The following is a 22052-nucleotide window of genomic DNA, read 5'->3' on the forward strand; positions in this document are numbered from 1 at the left end:
TACTTCTGGATTTTTCCCTTCCAACTCATAAATTTAACCTGTTATTCTAACAAAAGACTAGTCCTTTATATTCTACATAAAGAGCTTTGACACCTGTATAGAAAATTCCTGTGCAAGTTTATCCTGCATCAAGCAATTCTAGAAGGACCCTGCGTCGAAGGATCACATATAAATAATTAAAGCCAGCAGTTGCCTCTTCAAAACATTGCATTTGACAAAGCAGAGAGCAGTGTACTGACTTACCACCCGAAAGAACATGAAAAACAGGTAATATCTAGCTTCCTGTCTATGGCCAAAAATGTCATGTTGCATCTTGCCAATAATTTCCAGACAGTTTACCTCTTGTGGGTTATTGGGACCAAATACAGAAAAAATAGAAGCTTTAGATCCAGGAAAGGGGATCATTTCTAGTAATTATTTTTTGTGCCAGGCTGACTAGTTTTCTGATATAATGGAGGAGTCAGACACAGTAAGGGATGCAGATGCAAAATGAAATGTTGGAATGAAAATTCTTCACCGTACCAAAAACAAATCACAGGGTTAAAACAAACTTCAATTTCTATTGCTGTTCAAACTCACTTGCATACACGAGGGAGAAGGGAATAGAGGGATTATGGGGGCAGAGCAGGAAGAGGTAATTAGAGCATGAGGAAGCTTGTGTGCAGTACGAACACTGGCACAGACTAGTGGGACCGAATGGCCTGTTTCTATGCTATAGAATTCTATATAAATTCATTGTTGCTTGCCCTGCCACATTAAGCCCTGACTTGGAATCATAGCTGAGCACAGTAAATCAGGCAAAAATAGGATGTTAAAAGCAGACACTTAAGTCCTTTACTGCATGAGGAGCTTCATAACTTCCAACTCTGCAAATTTTTTGATGACAAATAAACATTTCTAGTAGTAGATTATGTGCACAAGTAACTTCTGTTTGGCAAGTAACATAACATTATTTTCCAAATATGTTAGTTTGGTAGAAATACAATGTCAGCAACATGTGATGCCTCTGCTTACATAATCACAAAAGTGATCTAGGGTGTTCATGCTAGTTCACAAAATTAAAACAGTTTTAAGTTTAAAAAAGTAATACCACACTTTTCCTTTTCCAGTTGTCACTCAACTTAGATTTTGTAGGACAATAAAATATTTATCACGATACACCATTTTCTTCAGCTAACATGTCTGATTTTGTGCTACATGAGGAAAATTGGATCCATGGAAAAGGTGCAATGCAGATTCACTGGGATGATACTGGGGATGAGAGAATATAATTACAATGAGAGACTTGAAAAACTAGGGCTGTTTTCACTAGAGCAGAGAAGGCTAAGAGGAGATCCAATAGCAGTTTGAAAACTTCAAAAAAAAACTTGGGAGTGTAAATTGTGAATTATTTCCACTTGTGGGTGAATTGGTAAAAATGAATACTAGAAACAAAGCAGGTGGTTTAAAAAATGCTTATGCAAAGTGTTATTAGAACATGGAATGCATTACCATCAGTGGCTACTGAAGCACATTTAGGAGGTGATTAGATAAACATGAAGAAAAATATTGAAGGGTATGGGGAAACAGCAGGAAAATGGGACTAGAGTAGATAACGCCACTGTGGAGCTAGCATTGGGTCAGGTATGATGGACTGAAATGGCCTCCTTCTCTGCTTAAATGTCTGTGAGCCTGATGTTGATAAATAGCTTACAAGAAAGATTCCAGTTACCTAAAGAAAAAAAATAATTTAAAAGATAGCAGCACTGATGGTCAATGCAGGTGAGACTCTCTTTCAACTTTAAGGGGACAGTGTTCTAAGTATGTGGCAGGGAACCTTGCTCCCTGATAGCACATATTGGAAATTCATGAGTGCGATACCCATGATTTTCTGCCCATTGTGAATGGAAAATAGATGTGTTCAGGCACTGTGAAGAATATCTCCAGTGTTTCTATTCCCACTGATTAATAAGAAAATATATTATCTTATAGACTATTGGTATGCAATGGATTGTGAGAGGAACATTTCTTCTGATCTTTCCTTTAATCACCATGATTAAACTCCCCAATGACAGCACAAATTTGAAAAATTATCCCATGATGCTCACCTTGGCTAATATGCTCTTGGAAAATACACCATGATGTGCAAAAACATACTGCACATGGTATGGGGGGGGGGGGGGGGGAGGGGGAGAAAGAGATGCGATCGAATTCTCCCTAGTCCTTGCTTCCAACTGTGCCAGGATTTATGAACTAACTTGTATGTAGAATATGTATTTGTCACCCCAAATAAACAGCCTTCTCTGCACATATCTCTGCCATTTATGGTTATGAGGCAGGTGGCCTGCTGCTCAGGGTAAACAGAGGAATAGGAGTAATGTATTCATGGCATTGAGCCTCTGTTGCCATTTCTATTAACCATGGCAGCTCTATCTTTTCCCCACCTTTTCTTCATATCCTTTAACACCCTTACTTACCAAGTAGCTAGCTCTATTTTAAACAGCTCATTTCACTTTACATCTATGGTGGTCTTGAGCACAGCTATCCACTTTCTCATAACTGTGTGTGAAGTTTTTCTTGGATTGGCTTTTAACCGGTTTAGCTCAAATTCTATGATGATGTCCTTTTGTTCTGAATACCCCTACAAGAAAAAGTCATTCATCATCCATCCTGTCAATTTCCCTCATTATTTTAAACATCTCAATCAGATCATTAACCTCATCTCCAGGGAATATGATCCAAGATTACAGAGTCTCTCATCATAACTCTGCCCTTTTACTCCAGCTATCATCCTGTTGAATTATTGTTGAACTTTCTTCAAGATCATAATGTTCTTTCTAAGGTGGGATGCCCAAGACTGAATGCTACTCCAAAATAAGGTCAGGCCAGCTCTCTGTGATTAAGGTAGCACTTCCTTGCTTTCATATTCTAAATATATGAAGAACTCTGATCGTTGCTACTGGCTTCATCCCCCTCCCGGGCCACTGTCTCAGGCTGAACCAAGCCATTTGTAACTTCAGCATCCTGTTCAACCCATACCCTCTCCATCACAAATACCACCCACTTCCACCTCGAACACCATCTGTACCTCAGCACACCTGCTGCTGAAGGCCTCATCCAAGCCTTTGTCACCTCTCGACTAATTCAACATTCTCCTGGCCAGCTCCCATCCTCTATAAACATCTCACCCAAGACTCTGTGGCCCAGCTATCCTAGTCCTACACCAAGTCCCGCTTGCTCAACACCAGTCTTTGCTGGCTCAGTAACCCAATGCCAGCAATTTGAAATGCCCATTCTATGTTCAAATCCCTTCATGGCCTCACCCTCCCTCTCTCAGTAATCTCCTCCAGCCCTACAACCTCCCCTGTTCCTGACTCCAGCCACTTATGAATCCCTCACTCCCTTCAGCCCCCACATTGACAGCTCTGTCTTCAACAATATAGGTCCTACTCTCTAGAGTGCACTCCCTAAACCCCTTCAAGTCCTTCTTAAGGTTCTCTTTAAAACCCACCACTTTGACCAAGCTTTAGTCACCTCTCGCATTATGTCCTCCTTTGGCTCAGTGTCCATCTTTTCCTCATTGTTCCGTGAAGTGTTTAGGGATGTTTTTCTACATTAATGAAACTATACAAGCGCAAATTGTTGACAGCCCATTAGCTTTTATGCACCTGCATGGAAACTTTTAATGACTTACATACCTTGACCCACAAATTAGTTTGTTCATCTATCCTGTACCACTTCCCCATTTAATTATCCTCCCATCTGCCAATCTTGTATCCAAAGTGTACTACCTTATACTTCTTTACATTATACTGCTTCTGCCAGCATCCCATCAACTTTCTTCACCTATGTATATCCTTTCAAACTTTTTTGCTGTTTTTCTCAAACCACTAGTAACTTGGTTTTTCTCAGAGTTTTTAAAAAAAACAACTTTTTTTTAGGTTCAGATTCTCAGATCACTTCTGTATATGAGCCCTCCTGTCCCATGTTAGTGAGTGCTGTCATTTGCTCAGATGTCTAGGTATATTTGTTGCATTATCAAGGATCGCAAAAGAACCCTCCACTTTACTTCAGCTTATTGGTTTTATCATGGACCGTCACACTATCTTCCTTGACTTCGGAAGGCAGCAGAACACAACACTGCTCTAGACTGCAACTCAGGTTTTAACTGTTGAACAAATTTATTAAACATTAACAAACAGCAAAGAGTATCAACGACAACATAAATTTTACAACAGTTATTAAACTTTTACTACTTTCTTGAGAAAACTGCTAACAACTATTAATCATGACTGTTGAGCTAAACTATGCATTATGTGGCAGATCTTTTCTTTCCCACAGTCCATGGAAGCTATTTAGCCTATTAATTCACAAATGCTACAGATTGTTACGTTGAGAAAATTCCCAGAAAAAGATCAAGATTAAACAAATTTAAATAACTGCATTAATTTTTCAAAAATAAAACTGAACACATTTGCAGAAATTCAAAAAATGTTTGTATTTGGCTTGACCCATCTTTTGGACGCCTGGCTGAGATAAAACAACTAAAATCGTTGTATCAAAATAAACCAAAGCATGCTTTTCCTGTGGGTGAAGCTGACTTTTTAAACACCGTATGGATCATGATGGAAGAAGCCAATGCCATACTAAATTTTGGACAAAATGCTTCATTTGTGTCAGTCTTTTCCTCCTTTTTTCAATAAAGGTGTAAATTTTGCTGCTGTTCTAACCTCTGGTACTATTCCAGAATGTAGTCATTTCTAACTGTTGCAACCTTGTCTTCTAACTAAATATGGGACAAATTCTGAAACCTGAAGGTTTCGCATTTCAACCTCAAATCGCAAACTGATGGAATTTACAGCCGACAAGATCTTTCAAGCAATACATTCTAGATTTGATATTTTTCAAGTGCAGCGATAAGTCTATAAATGCAGCAAAAAAGTAACACGGTTTAATCCCTGGTCACACACAAACTTTTATAGAATAATGTCTGTAAAACTTGCATTTCATCATATTAGAGAGATATCTGTTAATTTGATGTCCTTTATTTAAAATTAGTTTTGTGTTCATTATCGATTACAACTCAACTCTACACATTAAAAATGTTACACCAATTATCAGATTTTTTAAAAACTAGTTTAGAAACAAGTGAGTTTTGCAGTTGCAATATTAGTTATAAAGTACATACTATGCAAGTATGAAAACTAGAGTTAAACTTTACAAATGCAGATTTTTGATTAATTACAGCATTTCCTGCATGAGTTTTAACACTATCACAAAGACAGCTGTGCAGTAATGTCCTAAATAAAAGCATAAGTTTCTTAAAATTATACACTGCTGAACGTAAATTATTAACATTTCCAGAATCTCTCTGTACAAAGAAATGATAACAGTTCGGTATGTTGCTAAACAGAAATCTGTAAAAGGTTCTGCCTTGCCTAGGTCTATCTGGAAAATGTCTTTAGTGCTGACATAACGACAAATAGAAACCCATTGATTCATAGTATTTTAAATGCATTATTATGTAAATCTAGAACCAAATTAGCAGAGCGCTGTATAAAATAGTATAATGTAGAAATAATAATGTAGAAATTATTCAAGCAATTCTATTATCTGCTATGTTAAAATACAGTACTAAATCAATCACTGGATACACAAAAATGAAAATTTTTAAAATCTATTATATCTCATGATTGTTTGTGGGTAGTCTAGAGCCTGTAGTCAAGTATTTGACATTCTGACAGTCCTGCTCTGAGGTGTTAGGCAGATTTAAATCACTGCCACTGTCACTCACTAAATTCCAGCCTATTCAGCTTCAGGGAACACATCTTGAATTAGCAGAGCAAGTTAGGAGTTGTGGTCCCAGCTGCTTGTGAACTACAGGCTACAAGTGGCAGTACAGCAGATGCCTGGAAGTCAAGTTGAAGGCAAGTGGGAGTCCAGGGTCTTACTAGGGAGCCTTGCATTGCAGCTTGTTTATTTCCACTGTACAAAGCAATGTAAAACTTGAATTTGCAGCATTTATACTTTTAAGAGGGCAGAAATTTTATTTTTAAGGCAACATAGTGGGATGGGTGAGGAGCCATCACTGTGGCTGTATCTTGGAGAATTTTTTTCTGCTGCGATGTGATTGGGCAGTTTTTTTTTGCTGCACTGTGATTAAGGGACGTTTTTGAGGAATATGATTGAAGAGAAAATTGAAATTTGGGAGATAGGTTTGTGCAATATGATTCATGAATAACAAATGTTGAAAATAACCAATTATAAGAAAAACACAAACTTAGCTAACGAGAAAAAGGAAAAGGCACTTGAGCAATAAGGAAGAAGACATTTAGCCAATGAAGAAAAAGAAAACTGACTTACGTTGACAAGACACTACAAGTGCTAAAGACACAAAATTTTATTATATAGATTTACATAGACCCAACAGCGTTCTTATAAAATCAGATTAAATGCAATACAAACAATCTTTTTCTATTAAAATGCCTTGTACCATAAGTCCTTTGGTGCAAGTAAAAGAATCAGTGCCATCATCAGTTAACAGGGGTATCACAAATGAAATTTGTAATTAAATACAACTGCCAACTAAAGACAGCATAAGCTGGCAGCAATCTAAACATTTTTAAAAATGACCTTCAACTAAATCATGGAGGTGTGATCGGGCCCTTTGCAGAACTGGGGTGCATCACCCAACGGAGAACCGGAAAATGTGACATATTCTGGGTCCACCGGGATTCCACTCCATGTTCTCTCTCTTTTTTCCAGTGCTACCCGTGCCCCCAAGTTTGCATAGTTGGGGGAACTCCTGGGCTACCCCAGGAATTCCAACCTTTATGTCCTCCACAGGCTTCAGCAGTACTCTCGCCCAAGAGGCCCACTTGCGCTGGCGGAGCAGACTCGCTGGAATTTTGGGCCCTAACTTTGTCTATACTGGATGGTAAACACCAATGTTGTTCTCTGTATTGTACAACGTCTTACTGTGAACAACTCCCACCCACCACCGCTCCCCCCCAACAGACACATTTTGGGCTGGAAAAAAAGCAGATACAAACAAAGTGTGATGTACAGCAGGGTCATGTTAGACCAGCAGACCTGTTGGAAAGACCTGCTTACATAGAACAATTGTAAGGGGTGGGGGGGGGGGGGGGGGGGGGGCAAAGGAGCTGTTTTTAAACAGTCTCAAAAAAGCATGGGGTGTCAGCGTGGAGAAATTAGTAACTGCCAATTTAGGTCAGCTAAATATATGGAATGAGTGAACTGAGGCTCATATTCAGTTTATACACGTAGATTATACACTATTGATAGTGTTTTGATTACTTGCTTGGTGAACTGCAGTTTAGGCAAAAGAGGGGGCAGAAATAGTCTTTTTTGCTTCACCTTCAGTCCTTTATTCTTAAATGTTTGATATGCTGGGCTGCTTAGATGGTCCACCATATAATTTAGTCTGAAATTGAAGGAGAGTTTAGAGACCGCCCACTAGCCGGGCTGTTTGTAAAAGTAAACAGGTCTTTTTCTTTGTCTTTCCCTTCATGTTTGTGTTTATGTTTATGCTTGTGTTTATGCTTTTTCTTCTTTTTCTTGTGTTCATGATGGTGGTGATGGTGGTGTTCCCCATGTCTCGATGAGCTGGACTCTTTGCCAAGTGACGGAAGTGGGGTAGCTGGCATAGAAATCATGGCAGTTTCTATGGCTGGTGTTTCTTTACCTATGAAAATAGTACACAATGATACTTTCTTTAAAAATCCAAATTTCTTTCTATTTATGTGCATTATCAAACATACATATACATATATATATGCATATATTATGTATACACTCACACACAGATATTATCTAGTCAAGATATACTATATGCAGTAGATGAGGAAGACCATATTTAAATGACGATCGTGTAGCACTAAACTTCAAAAGGGACAGTGTTTGAGTCCTCTGCTTTCTCGCTCCACCCTATTCAGTTTTTGAAAATGAAGTTTGAATAAAGGATGTTAAATCAGAGGAACTGTCAATTCATCTGTTCTCATATCTTCTTGTGACTTGTTTAACAGCAATTTCAGTGGCCTGCTGAACTTTTCAGCTGCTCTACAATGCACTGTGCTGGGTGGGGATGATGGGAGAGGGTGAAGTCATTTAAAATGAGTAAAGGTAAATATTCAATTGAGGTACTAATTATTGGCAAGGTACTTCACTATTCATACTATAAATACACTATAAATACCAGTTGTTCAAGATCTTGTTCTAAAGACAGCTGATATTATTGAAATAAAACAAATATATTTTGCCAATTATATGTTGACCTCAAAATACAGTTTGAATGAACGGGGAGCTTCGTTCAGCAAAAGTGAGATTATTATTGCACAAGCCATTGAATCCATATTTAATTAGCAATTGTACCTTTTCCCTTTTTTTAATTCTTGCCATTTTTTCTTTGTTCTTCCCCTGCCAGTTTTGATTCTTTGCTGGGATTGAGTTCCACAAGTATTAGTCTAGTATCTTACTGAAGTGACCATTATACACGTGTACCTCGACAATGAGTGAACTGCTCATTCACTACAGAAAATAAGTATCAACAAGCCACAAATTCTTTTTAGTTAGAAATAGCAGCTTACTGTAACTTTAAACATCACTTGATCCCTTTTCCCACAGTTAATCTATCAAATTGTTCAGATTTCTCTTACCTGGAGTGGATGGTCGTTCAAGTATGTTCAGGTGGTGGTAAATAAAAGCCTGACTATCGTGAACAGAGTCCATGTCAATCTCTTCATCTTCTTGAGAATTAGAAAACTAAAATAAAATAAAAATGATAGCACGAAAATATTTTTCCCCCATAAGGCAGAACAGTCACCCTGTATTTTTACTATGTTAGGATTTAAGATGTTAACAAATGGCTAATACTTAGTCATTACATATTTGTTGTACTGATCTGTTCAGCTTACACAAACAAACTAATTAAGATGACAAGTTAACTTCCACCCCAGCCTTACCTTCTCCGGCGCTTCCCTTCCGCGACTTCTCTATCTCCATTTCTGGGGATAGGCTGTCCAACAATGTCTACCACAAGCCCACCGACTCCCACTGGTACCTTGATCATATTTCCTCCCATCCTGCTTCCTATAAGGACACTCTTCCAATTTCCTAGTTTCTTTTTCCGTCGCATCTGTTCTGACGATGCCACCTTCCATGCCAGAGCTTAAGCAATGTCTTCCTTTTTCCTCAGCCGAGGATTCCCCTCCACCGTAGTTAACAGGGCCCTCGACCGTGGCCGTTCATTTCCCACACTTCTGCCCTCACCCCTTCCTCCTCCCTCCCAGAACCATGATAGGGTGGAAGTTGAGAACCAATCAGCCTCTGTATTCAACAGATCATCCTCCACCATTTCTGCCACCTCCAGCGCTATGCTACCAAACACATTTTCCCCTCCGTTCAGCATTTTTAATGGACTGTTCCACTCTTCCATCACCAACACCTACACCACACTGCTCCCGGCACCTTCCCATGCAACACCTGCTCCATTCTCATCATTCAGGGCCCCAGTAACACCTTCTGGGTGAAACAGCGATTTACTTGTATTTCCTCCAACTTGGTATACTGTATTCGCTGCTCACAATGTGGTGTCCTCTATATTGGGGTGACCAAATGCAGATTGGGTGATCGGATTGCTGAACAACTCGTTCAGTCCTCAAGCGTGACCTTGAGCTTCCAGTAGCTTGCCACTTCAATTCTCCATCCCACCCCCACTCTGACCTCTGTCCTTGGCCTCCTACATTGTTCCAATGAAGCTCAATGCAAGCTCAAGGAACAGCATTTCATCTTTCTACTAAGCACTTTACGGCCTTCGGGTTTTAACACTGACTTTAACAACTTTAGATGTTAACCACTGCTCTCATTTTCACTCGGACAGCAGGTGCTGAATATGGAGAATGGCTGCACCAGAGCCACAGGGAGTGAAGGTAGTGTGGGCTAGTGCGTTTTTTTTTTATTCGTTCACGGGATGTGGGCGCCGCTGGCGAGGCCAGCATTTATTGCCCATCCCTAATTGCCCTCGAGAAGGTGGTGGTGAGCCGCCTTCTTGAACTGCTGCAGTCCGTGTGGTGACGGTTCTCCCACAGTGCTGTTAGGAAGGGAGTTCCAGGATTTTGACCCAGCGACAATGAAGGAACGGCGATATATTTCCAAGTCGGGATGGTGTGTGACTTGGAGGGGAACGTGCAGGTGGTGTTGTTCCCACGCTTGGCGTGGGGGTCCCCTATAGGGACATCGGGCGGGGTGGTCTGCACATCCCGGGTGTCTACGTGCCTTTCTTCCGCCACATTCCTCCGCCATAGGAGCCTTCTCCTGTCAGATTTTCCATGCTTCCTTCTCCCTCTGCTATTCTGCTGTAACCATTTACACCTCCTCTGGACCCATCTTTTGTTTCTACACTTACCTCATCACCTCCTTTTGCATGGCACCATCACATTTGTCATTTAATCACTCCTGCCCTCTCCCCTATCACAGACTTCCCCTTTTGTTCTTTTCTAGCCCCCTTTCCCTTGCATCTTCCAGTTCTGATGAAAGCTCATCGATCGAAAAGGTTAACTCCATTTCTCTCTCCATAGATGCTGTCTGACCTGCTGGTGTTCCCAGCATTTTCTGTTTTTATTTCAATTAAAATTAAGAGTTGCTCTATTTTTCCAGAAACTGCATTTGTAATCAACTTAAAAGAACCTCCTTACTTTGATTTTCAGTTTAACTTTACTGTTATCTTCATCCTTCTCCAGAACTTGGCCAGGTTCTAGTGGGGAACCAAGTGGGGTCTCAGCTTTTCTCTTCACACCCTGCTGAACTCCAGACCCGGTAGATACGGAGTCCTTGGAAAGATGTTCCTCTTCCTGGGAAAGAAAGAACTTGCATTTATATAGCAGCTTTCATGACCTCAGGGTCTCCCAAAGTGCTTCACAGCCAATGAAGTACTTTTGAAGTGTAGTCACTATTGTTATGTAGGGAAATATAGCAGCCAATTTTCACACAGCAGGGTCCCACAAACAACAAATGAGATAAATGACCAGCTCATCTGTTTTTAAGTGGTGGTGGTTGATGAATAAAGATTAGCCAGGACACCTGTGAGTTCCCTTGCTCCTCTTCAAAGTAGTGCCAAGGGAACTTTTACATCCACCTGAGGGGAGGCAGACAGGGCCTCAGTTTAACATCTCATCTGAAAGAAGGCAGCACTCCCTCAGTACTGCACTGAGGTGTCAACCTAGATTATGTGCTCAAGTCTCTGGAGTGGGGCTTGAATCCGCAACCTTCTGACTCAGAGGTGGAGTGCTACGACTAAGCCAAGGCTGACACCCAAGAAAAACAAAACAGATGAATCTCATTACCACTTTGCAAACCTACTGCTATACAGTAAGGAAGGAAGTTCTGACCAACCTCAGGACATCTCAAAGCATTTTACAGCCAATTTAGTTAGTTGGATTTTTTTCCCTCACCCTTCAGGTCGAAAAGTTTTTGTGCTGCAATTTGCTGCAAGTGTGAGCTGATCACGGCGATGGCAACGGGGCATCTGGGACCTTGGTGAACGACGGGACCAACAGTCTATCTCCTTAACTATTGAGATTTAAGGTTGGAGATAGAAACAGAAACGACTAAGTCTCGAATCAGGTACAGAAAGAGAAATAAAGAGAAGGAAAGAATGATTGGATTGAGAGAGAGAAAAAAAAAAAGAGAAAGGAAAAATCATAGAAAGTTATGGCACAGAAAGGAGGCCATTCGGCCCATCGTGGCGGCCAAAAAAGAGCTATCCAGCTTAATCCCACTTTCCAGCACTTGGTCCATAGCTCTGTAGGTTATGGCATTTCAAGTGCACATCTATGTACTTTTTAAATACGATGAGGGTTTCTGCCTCTACCACCTTTTCAGGCAGCGAGTTCCAGACCCCCAAAACCCTCGGTGAAAAAATTTCTCCTCAGCTCCCCTCTAATCCTTCTACCAATTACTTTAAATCCATGCCCCTGGTCACTGACCCCTCTGCTAAGAGAAATAGGTCCTCCCTATCCACTCGATCTAGTCCCGTCATAATTTTATACACCTCAATTAAATCTCCCTTCAGCTTCCTTTGTTCCAAAGAAAACAACCCCAGCCTATCCAATCTTTCCTCATAGCTAAAATTCACCAGTCCTGGCAACATCCTCGTAAATCTCCTCTGTACCCTCTCTAGTGCAATCACATCTTTCCTGTAATGTGGTGACCAGAACTGTACGCAGTACTCAAGCTGTGGTCTAACTAGTGTTTCTTACAGTTCTAGCATAACCTCACTGCTCTTATATTCTATGCTTTGGCTAATAAAGGAAAGTATCCCATATGCCTTCTTAACCACCTTATCTACCTGTCCTGCTACCTTCAGGGATCGGTAGCCATGCACTCCAAGGTCCCTCTGTTCCTCTACACCTCTCAGTATCCTCCCATTTATTGTGTATTCCCTTTCCTTGTTTGCCCTCCCCAAATACATTACCTCACACTTCTCGGGATTGAATTCCATTTACCACTTTTCTGCCCACGTGACCATCCGCAGTCTACAGCTTTTCTCCTCACTATCAACCACACGGCCAATTTTTGTATCATCTGCAAACTTCTTGATCATGCCCCTTACATTCAAATCAAAGTCATTAATATATACCACAAAAAACAAGGACCTAGTACTGAGCCCTGCGGAACCCCACTGAAAACAGCCTTCCAGTCACAAAAATACCCGATTACCCTTTGCTTCCTGCCACTGAGCCAATTTTGAATCCAACTGGTCACTTTCCCTTGGATACCATTGGCTTTTACTTTTTTGACTAGTCTGCCATGTCGGACCTTGTCACAAGCCTTGCTAAAATCCACGTAGACTACATCAAACGCATTACCCTCATTGACCCTCCTTGTTACCACCTCAAAAAATTCAATCAAGTTAGTCAGACATGACCCCTTAACAAATCCATGCTGACTGTCCTTGATTAACCCGTGCCTTTCTAAGTGACTATGCTGTCCCTCAGAATTGATTCCAATAATATGCCGACCACCAAGGTTAGACTGACTGGCCTATAATTACTCTGTCTAGCCCTTTCTCCTATTTTAAGCAATGGTACAATGTTAGCAGTCCTCCAGCACCATGCTTATATCCAGTGAGGATTGGAAAATGATGGTCAGAGCCTCTTCAACAGCCTGGGATGCATTTCATCTGGGGCTGGTGGTTTATCTACTTTCAAAGATGCCAACCCCTTAATGCTTCCTCTCTCACTATGTTTATTCCATCCAATATTTCGCACTCCTCCTCCTCCTCCTCCTTAACTATAATCTCTGCATTGTCCCCCTCTTTTGTGAAGACAGAGCAAAGTATTCATTAAGAACCGTGCCCACATCTTCCGCCTCCACACATAGGTTACCTTTTTGGTTTCTAATAGGCCCTTCTCTTTCCTTAGTTATTCTCTTGTTCTTTATGTTTTTATAAAACAGCTTTGGGTTTTCCTTGCCAGTATCTTTTCACGCCCTCTCTTTGCTTTCCTAATTTCTTTTTTAATTTCACCTACCTCTGCACTTTTTATACTCCTCTAGGCATTCTGCAGTATTGAGCTCTCGGTATCTGGCATAAACTTCCCTTTTTTGCCATATCTTACCCTATGTGCTCCTGGTCATCCAGGGGGCTCTAGATTTGACAGTCCCACCCTTTTACTTTGTGGGAACATGTTTGTTCTGAACTCTCTAACTCTCCCTTGAATGCCTCCCACTGCTCTGACACTGATTTACCTTCAAGTTGCTGTTCCCAGTCCACTTTTGCTAAATCACTTCTCAGCTTAGTAAAATTGGTAGTTCCCCAATTGAGAACTTTTACTCTTGTTCTATCTTTGTCCTTTTCCATAACTATGCCAAATCTAACTGAATTATGATCACTACCAGCAAAATGCTCTCCCACTGACACTCCTCCTACCTGCCCAGCTTCATTCCCGAAAACTAAGTCCAGAACTGCCACCCCCTCTCTTGTTGGGCTTGCTACATACTAAAAGTTCTCCTGAATGCAATTTAAGAATTCTGCGCCCTCTATACCTTTTACACTGATTCTATCCCAGTTAATATTGGGATAGTTGAAATCCCCAATTACTGCCCTATTGTTTTTGCACTTCTCAGAAATTTACCTACATATTTGCTCTTCTATCTCCCTCTGATTGTTTGGGGGTCTATAGTACACTGCGAGCAGTGTGATTGCCCCTGTTTTGTTCTTCAGTTCAATCCATATGGCCTCACTTGATGATCCTTCTAACATATCATCCCTCCTCACAGCTGTAATTGTTTCTTGAACCAATATTACCAGCCCCCCTCCTTTTTTATCCCCTTCTCTATCTCGTCTGAAAACCCTGTAACCAGGAACATTGAGCTGCTATTCCTGCGCCTCTTTAAGCCATGTTTCAGTAATAGCTAAGATATCATACTTCCACGTGTCTATCAGTGCCCTCAGCTCATCTGCCTTATTCACTAGACTCCTTGAATTGAAGTATATACCATTAAGCACTGCCAAACTCTCTCGTTGTCTATTTTCTAACCTTTGTTTCCTCTGCCTTCCAAACTTGCTTACTAACATTTTTTGTCTTCCATTTCCAACTCTGCTTCGCTCCCTTCTGAATCTACGCTCAAGGTTTCCATCACCCTGCCAAGCTAGTTTAAACCCTCCCCAATAGCACTAGCAAACCTCCCCGCGAGGATATTGGTCCCAGCCCTGTTGAGGTGCAACCTGTCTGGCTTGTACCAATCCCATCTCACCAAGAACCGGTCCCAATTCCCAGGAATCTAAAGCCCTCCCTGCTGCACCATCCCTCCAGCCACGCATTCATCTCCTCTATCCTCCTATTTCTATACTCACTAGTGTGTGGCACTGGGAGTAATCCGGAGATTACTACCTTTTAGGTCCTGCTTATTAATTTCTTTCCTAGCTCCTTAAAATCTGCCGACATGACTTCATCCCCCTTTCTACCTATGTCATTGGTAGCAATATGGACCACGACCTCTGGCTGTTCACCCTCCCCCTTCAGAATGTTCTGCAGCCGCTCAGTGACATCCTTGACCCTGGCACCAGGGAGGCAACATACCATCCTGGAATCACGTCTGCAGCTGTAGAAACGTCTGTCTGTTCCCCTAACTATTGAATTCCCTGTCACTATTGCTTTCCTGACCTTCCTCCTCCCCCCCCCCCCCCATAGAGCTGAGTCACCCATGGTGCCGTGGACTTGGCTCTATAAAAAGAAAAAAATATTTTAAAATTTAATTTCAATCCAAAGCTGGTCAGAACTGCAGAGAATTTAACACGAACCAAGCTTAAGAAGGGAGGCCTCAGTGAGCTGTACTGAGGCATGTCAAAAACTGCACTGTCATTTTAATGAAACAATAAATAAACTCAAACACAATCTTCGGTTTTGTAACTGATCTAATACGGTTAAAAAGACATCAAACAGTACATTCAGAATGAATTCAATTGATGAACAGCAAAAAAACATTTTTTCCCAATGTGGAAGACAGCAGAGAATTGTTGGCAACAGAAAGGGAAAAAAACAGCTAAGCCCTAGAAATGGGCAAAATAAAGAAAGATCACCTGTTTAACATGGCACAAAGCTCATAAAGGGATAACATTCCCAGGTGATTTATTTTTTTTCTTCCATGTTGGAAGCAGCTCCTATTTGTATATGAAGCCACTATTCAGAATTAATATTGCATCCAATCAACCTTCTTTGGGAAATCTGACAGAAAAGGCACAACCTCCAATGTGAATACACAGAAGACAAGTTACTTGGATTAAATATGGTTTCTGTAGGAGAATACACACGTTATATTTTATTTTATAATAGCAGCATTTAGAAAACAGTTAACAAGGTAAAGTTTAAATTGTTTTTTTAAGCTACATTGCAATGATCTACAGAATTTTTCAGGTTAACTCCCTTTATAAGATGAGTAATGCATTAGGGAATCCATAAGAGAAAATTACATTTACTCTGTTACTTTAAAAGTAAAGAATGTAGATGAGTAATCCAGCATTAATTTAAAAAGATAAATTTTGTTTGAAGTATTGAGCTTTTGTGCACTTTTCTCACAGCAAAACCAGATTAAATACATGGATTACCACTACTTCCTCCCACTATTTAAAAAAAAACAACACAGATCAATTGAACTATTTGTAACAGATTGCTATTATTCGGTGAGTGATCATTACCTCTACTTTCCAGCACTAATGCTGAACAGATGCCAACTTTATCAAATGGCAGAGCAGGCTTGAGGGGCTGAATGGCCCACTCCTGTTCCTATATTTCTATGTTCCTCTATGTTCTATGTACTGCTAGTCATCCACCTTCCAACCAGATACTCCTGAATTTGAGGATTAGGGTCACCTGCATATGGTTTCCTGCATATGTGGGGGTTTCCTTAATTCTCAAAATTTTGAATGAAACATCATGTAAAAAGAAGTTTTCCTTTTCTGGAGTGAGAGAGGTGAAGGAGAATGAAATGGTCAAATAGAATTACACAAAAGGTACAGCAGAGAAATAGGCCATTTGGCCCAACAGGTCCATGCCAGTGTTCATGGCCCACATGAGCCTCCTCCCTCCCTACTTCATCTAACCCGATCAGCATACCCTTCTATTCCTTTCTTCCTCGTGTATATCTAGCTTCCCCTTAAATGCATCTATGATAGTTGTCTCAACTATTCCTTGCGGAAGTGAATTCCACATTCAAACCACTCTTTGGGTAAAGAAGTTACTCCTGAATTTCCTATTGGATTTATTAGTGACCACCTTATATTTAAGGCTCCTAGTTCTGGTCTTCCCCGCAAATGGAAACATCTTTCTCCACATCTACCCTATCAAACCCTTTTTTATGGCCTTCTTAACCTGCATTGCTACTTTTAGTGATTGTTGCATCTGTACCCCCAGATCCCTCTGCTCCACTACCCCATTTAGACTCTTAATCCAAGCAGTATGTAGCCCCCTTACTCTTCCTACCAAAATGTAATGTCTCACACTTATCTATATTGAAATTCATTTGCCAATCACACGCCCATTCTACAAGTTTATTAATGTCTCCCTGAATTTTGTCACAGTCCTATTCGGTATTAACTATACCGCCCAATTTGGTGTCGCCCGCAAATTTTGAAATGGTATTTCCGATTCCTGAGTCCAAATCATTCATGTAAGTGGTTAACAACAGTGGTCTCAGTACCGATCCTTGTGGAACACCACTTCCCAACTTTTGCCAGTCTGAGTAACTACTCTCTGTTTTGTAGCCAGCTTGCTCTCCATTCTGCTACTTGTCCCGACTCCACATGCTCTGACCTTAGTCATGAGTCTTCAATGCAGTACCTTATTGAAGGCCTTGTGAAAATCCAAATATATTACATCTACTGCATTGCCCTTGTCTACCCTTTCTGTTACTTCTTCAAAGAATTCAATAAGGTTGGTTAAACATGACCTTCGCTTTTGAAATCCATGCTGACTATACTTTATTATATTTTTGGTTTCTAGATGTTTTTCTACAACATCTTTGGGTAAGGATTCCATTATTTTTCCTACCAGTTAAGCTAATTGGTCTATAGTTCCCTGGACTGGTTCTATCTCCCTTTTTAAATATAGGAAGCACATTAGCTATCCGCTAGTCTTTTGGAACAAGCTGCCTTTAAATTGTGCCTGCTACTTCCTGATTCAGAATGGAGATGTTACTGCAGGAAGCTCTCAGTAAAGAAACTTTACCTAACTTTGATCATTTTTTGAAGTATATACAGTACCTGCATCAAAAACAACTTGCATTAATATAGCACCTTTAATGGAGTAAAATGTCCCAAGGTGCTTCACATGAGCATTATCAGACAAAATTTGGCACTGAGCCACATATGGAGATATTATGACAGGTGATCAAAAGCTTGGTCAAAGAGGTAGGTTTTAAGGAACATCTTAAAGGAAGAAAGAAAAGCAGAGAGGTTTAGGGTGGGAAATCCAGAGCTTAGGGCCTAGACAACTGAAGGCTCAGCCACCAATGGTGGGGAGAAGGAACTCAGGGTTGCACAAGTGGCCAGAATTGGAGGAACGCAGTTATCGGAGGATTATAGGGCTAGAGGAGGTTAGAGATGGGGAGGGGCGAGGCCATGGAGGGGTTTGAACACAAGGATGAGAATTTCAAATGCAAGGCTTTGTTGGAGTGGGAGCCAATGTAGGTCAGCGAGCACATTGGGGATGGATGAACGGGACTTTGTGAGTTGAGTTAAGATCAAAATTAATTGCTAGAAAATACTGTTACTTGCTTACATTAATCTGGAAGCCAGACATTGGTCCATGCATGTTTGCATTGCCTATGGTCTCTTGACCACTTGCTCCCATCTCAGGAATAATAATAGGATTAAGCACAGTCTTCTTTTCCTTTAAGTTGAGAACGAGACCTAGCTCAGGTAGAGGAAGGCAAGAAGGTCTGCTGAGGCCAAACAAGGTATAGTACACATCTACAGCATCACAGCGAAGTCTCCAGTCATGGGAAGTTCCTATAATTAAATAAAAGAAATGCTGATGCTTTCCATTATCCACAGCACCGATTTTCAAGACAGGTGCATAATTTATTCCAACTGAAACACATGTGACACAAACATAAAATGATGACAGCATGATTTGATGTGCACCAAAGTACTAATGTGGAACCTATCTAGTGGGGAAAACAGATTAGATCCCACCTGCTGCCGAGTGGCTGATCTCAGGTGGGCTGTTGTGAGACATTGCAAAATAGAGCTCTGGGAGGAATTAGAGGGAGTCTTGTTACTTTCCCCAAGCAGCTGCTTCAACAGCAGCACTATTCTTGACTATAAGAGGGACATAGACAATGGAGAGAATTATTCACAGAAAAAAATACCAAAATAAATGTGGAGAAGCTTAGAATTTTTCTGTAATTACAAACATTAAAAATGGAAATTTCACCAGGCCAGAAGTTTAGCATTTCACTGAATGTTCCTTTAAAGTTCAGCTTAATCTAAAAAGATCCAAATTGGAATGATACAGATCAATTCAAATAATCTTAAAGCACAGCTCCGGTGAATCATACGATAAAAGAAAATAGACAGAAAAAATTGGAGCTCAATGGGGTGTAATTTATTTTGGTACAGTTGTTAAGAAGGAAGAGACGTTTTCTATTTCAAAAAGCTGCTTGGGTAACATGAGCAGGTTGTTGAGAAAGTTTAGATTGCACAACTGACTTAAGATATAGCATCACAATGAATCTGTCAACTTTGTCTACAACACAGTGCAAAGTCGTTACTACTGGGACTTCCAAGTGTGTGGACAAAAGCCATGACTAGGAATGAGGCAATTGCTTCACTGCCAAACTCCTTAATGTACCTTTCGCAGACCCCTAGAAACAGCTGACCTGGAACCTAAAACATTCCTCATTAATTTAATCAATACCAGAGGAGGCCAATGCTACTCTCCCTCATTAGAAGGGCACAGACCTACACCATACGCCCATCAGCACCTTTCCTAAAGTCAGCCCACAGCAGTGTCAAAATCCAGCATGGCCACCAATTGAGATTCCAGTATACCCTCCTGTACGCTTTGTGCAAATTATAAACTGTACACTGATATCACAATGATTGGTTTGTACAATAATTCTGAAATGTGTAATAATGTTACTATTTTTTTTTGGAATCTCTCCCTGGCTGACTCAAGTTGCCAATACTTGGAAGTTCTTCCAATATGAAGCCTGTCCAAGGCCAGTTTGTGAAACATCCTTCAGGGACCAGGTTTCTTGAACTCCGGCGATGATTTATCAAGACTGGAAAATTACATCCTCTATGCAGTTCTTTATCTGACCAGGCAGCCAGTGCGGGGGGTGGGGGAGGGGGAGAGGAGAACTCGAGGTCAGTAGGCTGGCTACAAACAGAAGATTCATGAAACAGGAAATCAACAGTGGAAGGGCATTTTCTCTTGGTCATTTCCTTGCCTCTGTATGGGAGAAGCTGTATATTCCAAGGACACATTTCCACGGTAGCACAGTTAAGATTGTTGATGCACCATATGTGGAATTATAGATTCGAACCCACACTCTTCTGCTCTCAGATGCACCAGTTAAACACCTCAGGTGTTCAAATTTTTGAATTACACAATATTTCACTAACACACTGAACTGTTTTCAGTGAATATCACAGTTTGAAAATTTCTAACATTTGAACAGATTATTTTGTGTAGTATGCAGTATAGTACTATGGAAGTGCAAGTGTGATTTTTCTTTTCCTTAAGTAAACTTTTTCAAAACTGTAGGAAAGCACTGAAGTTTAAAAGAAGTGAAGTACTAGAGCATTATACTTTGAGTCGAGATACATGTTGCATAAATAAATATGCACAAATTGAGTTTCTTCTGAGAAAATAGGCTTGCATTTTTAATAATGAAAAATATTAATGTGTATGAAACATATCAAGTCAATAAGCTAATCCTGTTTCACATTTTAGTCCTCTATGAGACAATACTTTATTAAATTTCCTAGCAATCACCTGATATTATTTCTCAATAAACCTCCAGTTACATTTCAATTATTAATCCCTTTATGTAAACATTCTATGTCAAGGACATGCAGCACACCGTCAACTAATGTCCATAATGATAAGTACGGCTCGTCCAAAAACTGACCCAAAATAGAAATATCCACAAAGTTAAACTATATATTGTGTTGTACATAAGTATGGAGATAATTAGAAATTGCTTAAGCTTCACTTTCACAGTGTGTCACCTGAAGTCCACCCATTAACTATATTTTTAGTGTTTTTTAGTTAATAGAAATTGATATCCAGCATATCAAATAGTACGTATGAATTACTCTGCAGAAATACAAGGTGGCTGAAAACCAGACAGTAGGATGGGCATAAGGCTGGAGGAGGTTGCAGAGAATGGTGGGGCAAGGCCATGGAGGAATTGGGAGGACAGGGAGCCAATGCAACTCAGTGAAAACAGGATTAAGGAACAGGACAGATACTGATGGCTGAGTTTTGGACAATTTGAAGTTTATTGAAGACAGTAAATAAAAGGGCAGCAAGTAGGACATTGGAAAAATTGTGTCTAGTGGTGACAAAAACGTGGATAAGAATTTCATCTGGAGAGGGACTGAGGCAGGAGCAAAGACAAGTTTTTTTTATTTGTTCAAGGCCAGCATTTGTTGCCCATCCCTAACTGCCCTTGAGAAGGTGGCAGTGAGCCACCTTATTGAGTGGCTTGCTTGGCCATTTTAGAGGGCGATTAAGAATCAACCACATTGCTGTGGGTCTGGAGTCACTTATAGCCCAGACCGGGTAAGGACGGCAGGTTTCCTTCCCAAAAGGACATTAGTGAACCAGATGGGTTTTTAACAACAATCCGGTAGTTTCCATGGCCACCATTACTGATACTAGTTTTTTTTATTCCAGATTTTATTTAATTAATTGAACTTAAATTCCCCAGCTGCTGTGGCAGGATCTGAACTCATGACTCCGGATTATTAGTCCAAGTCTCTGGATTACTAGTCCAGTAACATAACCACTACGCTACCGTATCTTTAGTGGCATTGCAGAGGTAGAAATAAACAGTTTTTTTAGGGCAGGACATGGGGTTTGAAGCTCAGCCCAGGATTGAACAAGTTGCAAGATTTTGCATGGTCCGGTTCAGCCTGAGCGAGAGGGAGTGGAATAAGTGAGAAAGGAGCAGAGTTTATAATGGAGGCCAACAACAATGGCTTTGGTCTTCTCAACGGACTTTTGATTCATCTGTGACTCGATATCAGACACAGTCAGACAGGCTGCCTTAGAATTGTGGAAGGTAGTGGAGAAGTAGGGTGAGGGGTCAGCATACATATGATAGCTGACCCCAAATACCTGTGAATGTTACAAAGCACTAGCATGTAGAGGAAGAGGCTAAGAAGAGATCATTGGAGGACTCCAGAGGTGATGGTATTTTCTTATTTATTTATAAATCTAATAAATTAACAATCTAGATGTTTACCCATCAATTCACTCATTCTAAAGTACACAGGTCTCAAAGGGTCTTTGCTATTAAGAAAATATTAAACTGCTTTATGTTGT

The 22052-nt window shown here is 40.5% G+C and overlaps 1 protein-coding gene across 2 annotated transcripts in view; it reads right to left on the reverse strand.

The window, feature by feature from the left end:
* Positions 1–4136: 4136 nt before the first annotated feature.
* Positions 4137–22052, reverse strand: part of taf2 (TAF2 RNA polymerase II, TATA box binding protein (TBP)-associated factor) — a 114083-nt gene continuing 96167 nt past the window's right edge. For both annotated transcript variants that reach the window (XM_067980876.1, XM_067980877.1), the window contains 4 exons: positions 18273–18502; positions 10692–10847; positions 8655–8760; positions 4137–7684 (listed from right to left, as the gene is read on the reverse strand). In XM_067980876.1, coding sequence (XP_067836977.1) covers positions 7419–7684; positions 8655–8760; positions 10692–10847; positions 18273–18502 — 758 coding nt within the window. In that variant the 3' untranslated portion in view covers positions 4137–7418. The remainder of the gene's footprint in view (positions 7685–8654; positions 8761–10691; positions 10848–18272; positions 18503–22052) is intronic.

Source organism: Heptranchias perlo, chromosome 3 (genome assembly GCF_035084215.1).
Source record: "Heptranchias perlo isolate sHepPer1 chromosome 3, sHepPer1.hap1, whole genome shotgun sequence".
In the NCBI taxonomy this organism is placed as follows: Eukaryota; Metazoa; Chordata; class Chondrichthyes; order Hexanchiformes; family Hexanchidae; genus Heptranchias; species Heptranchias perlo.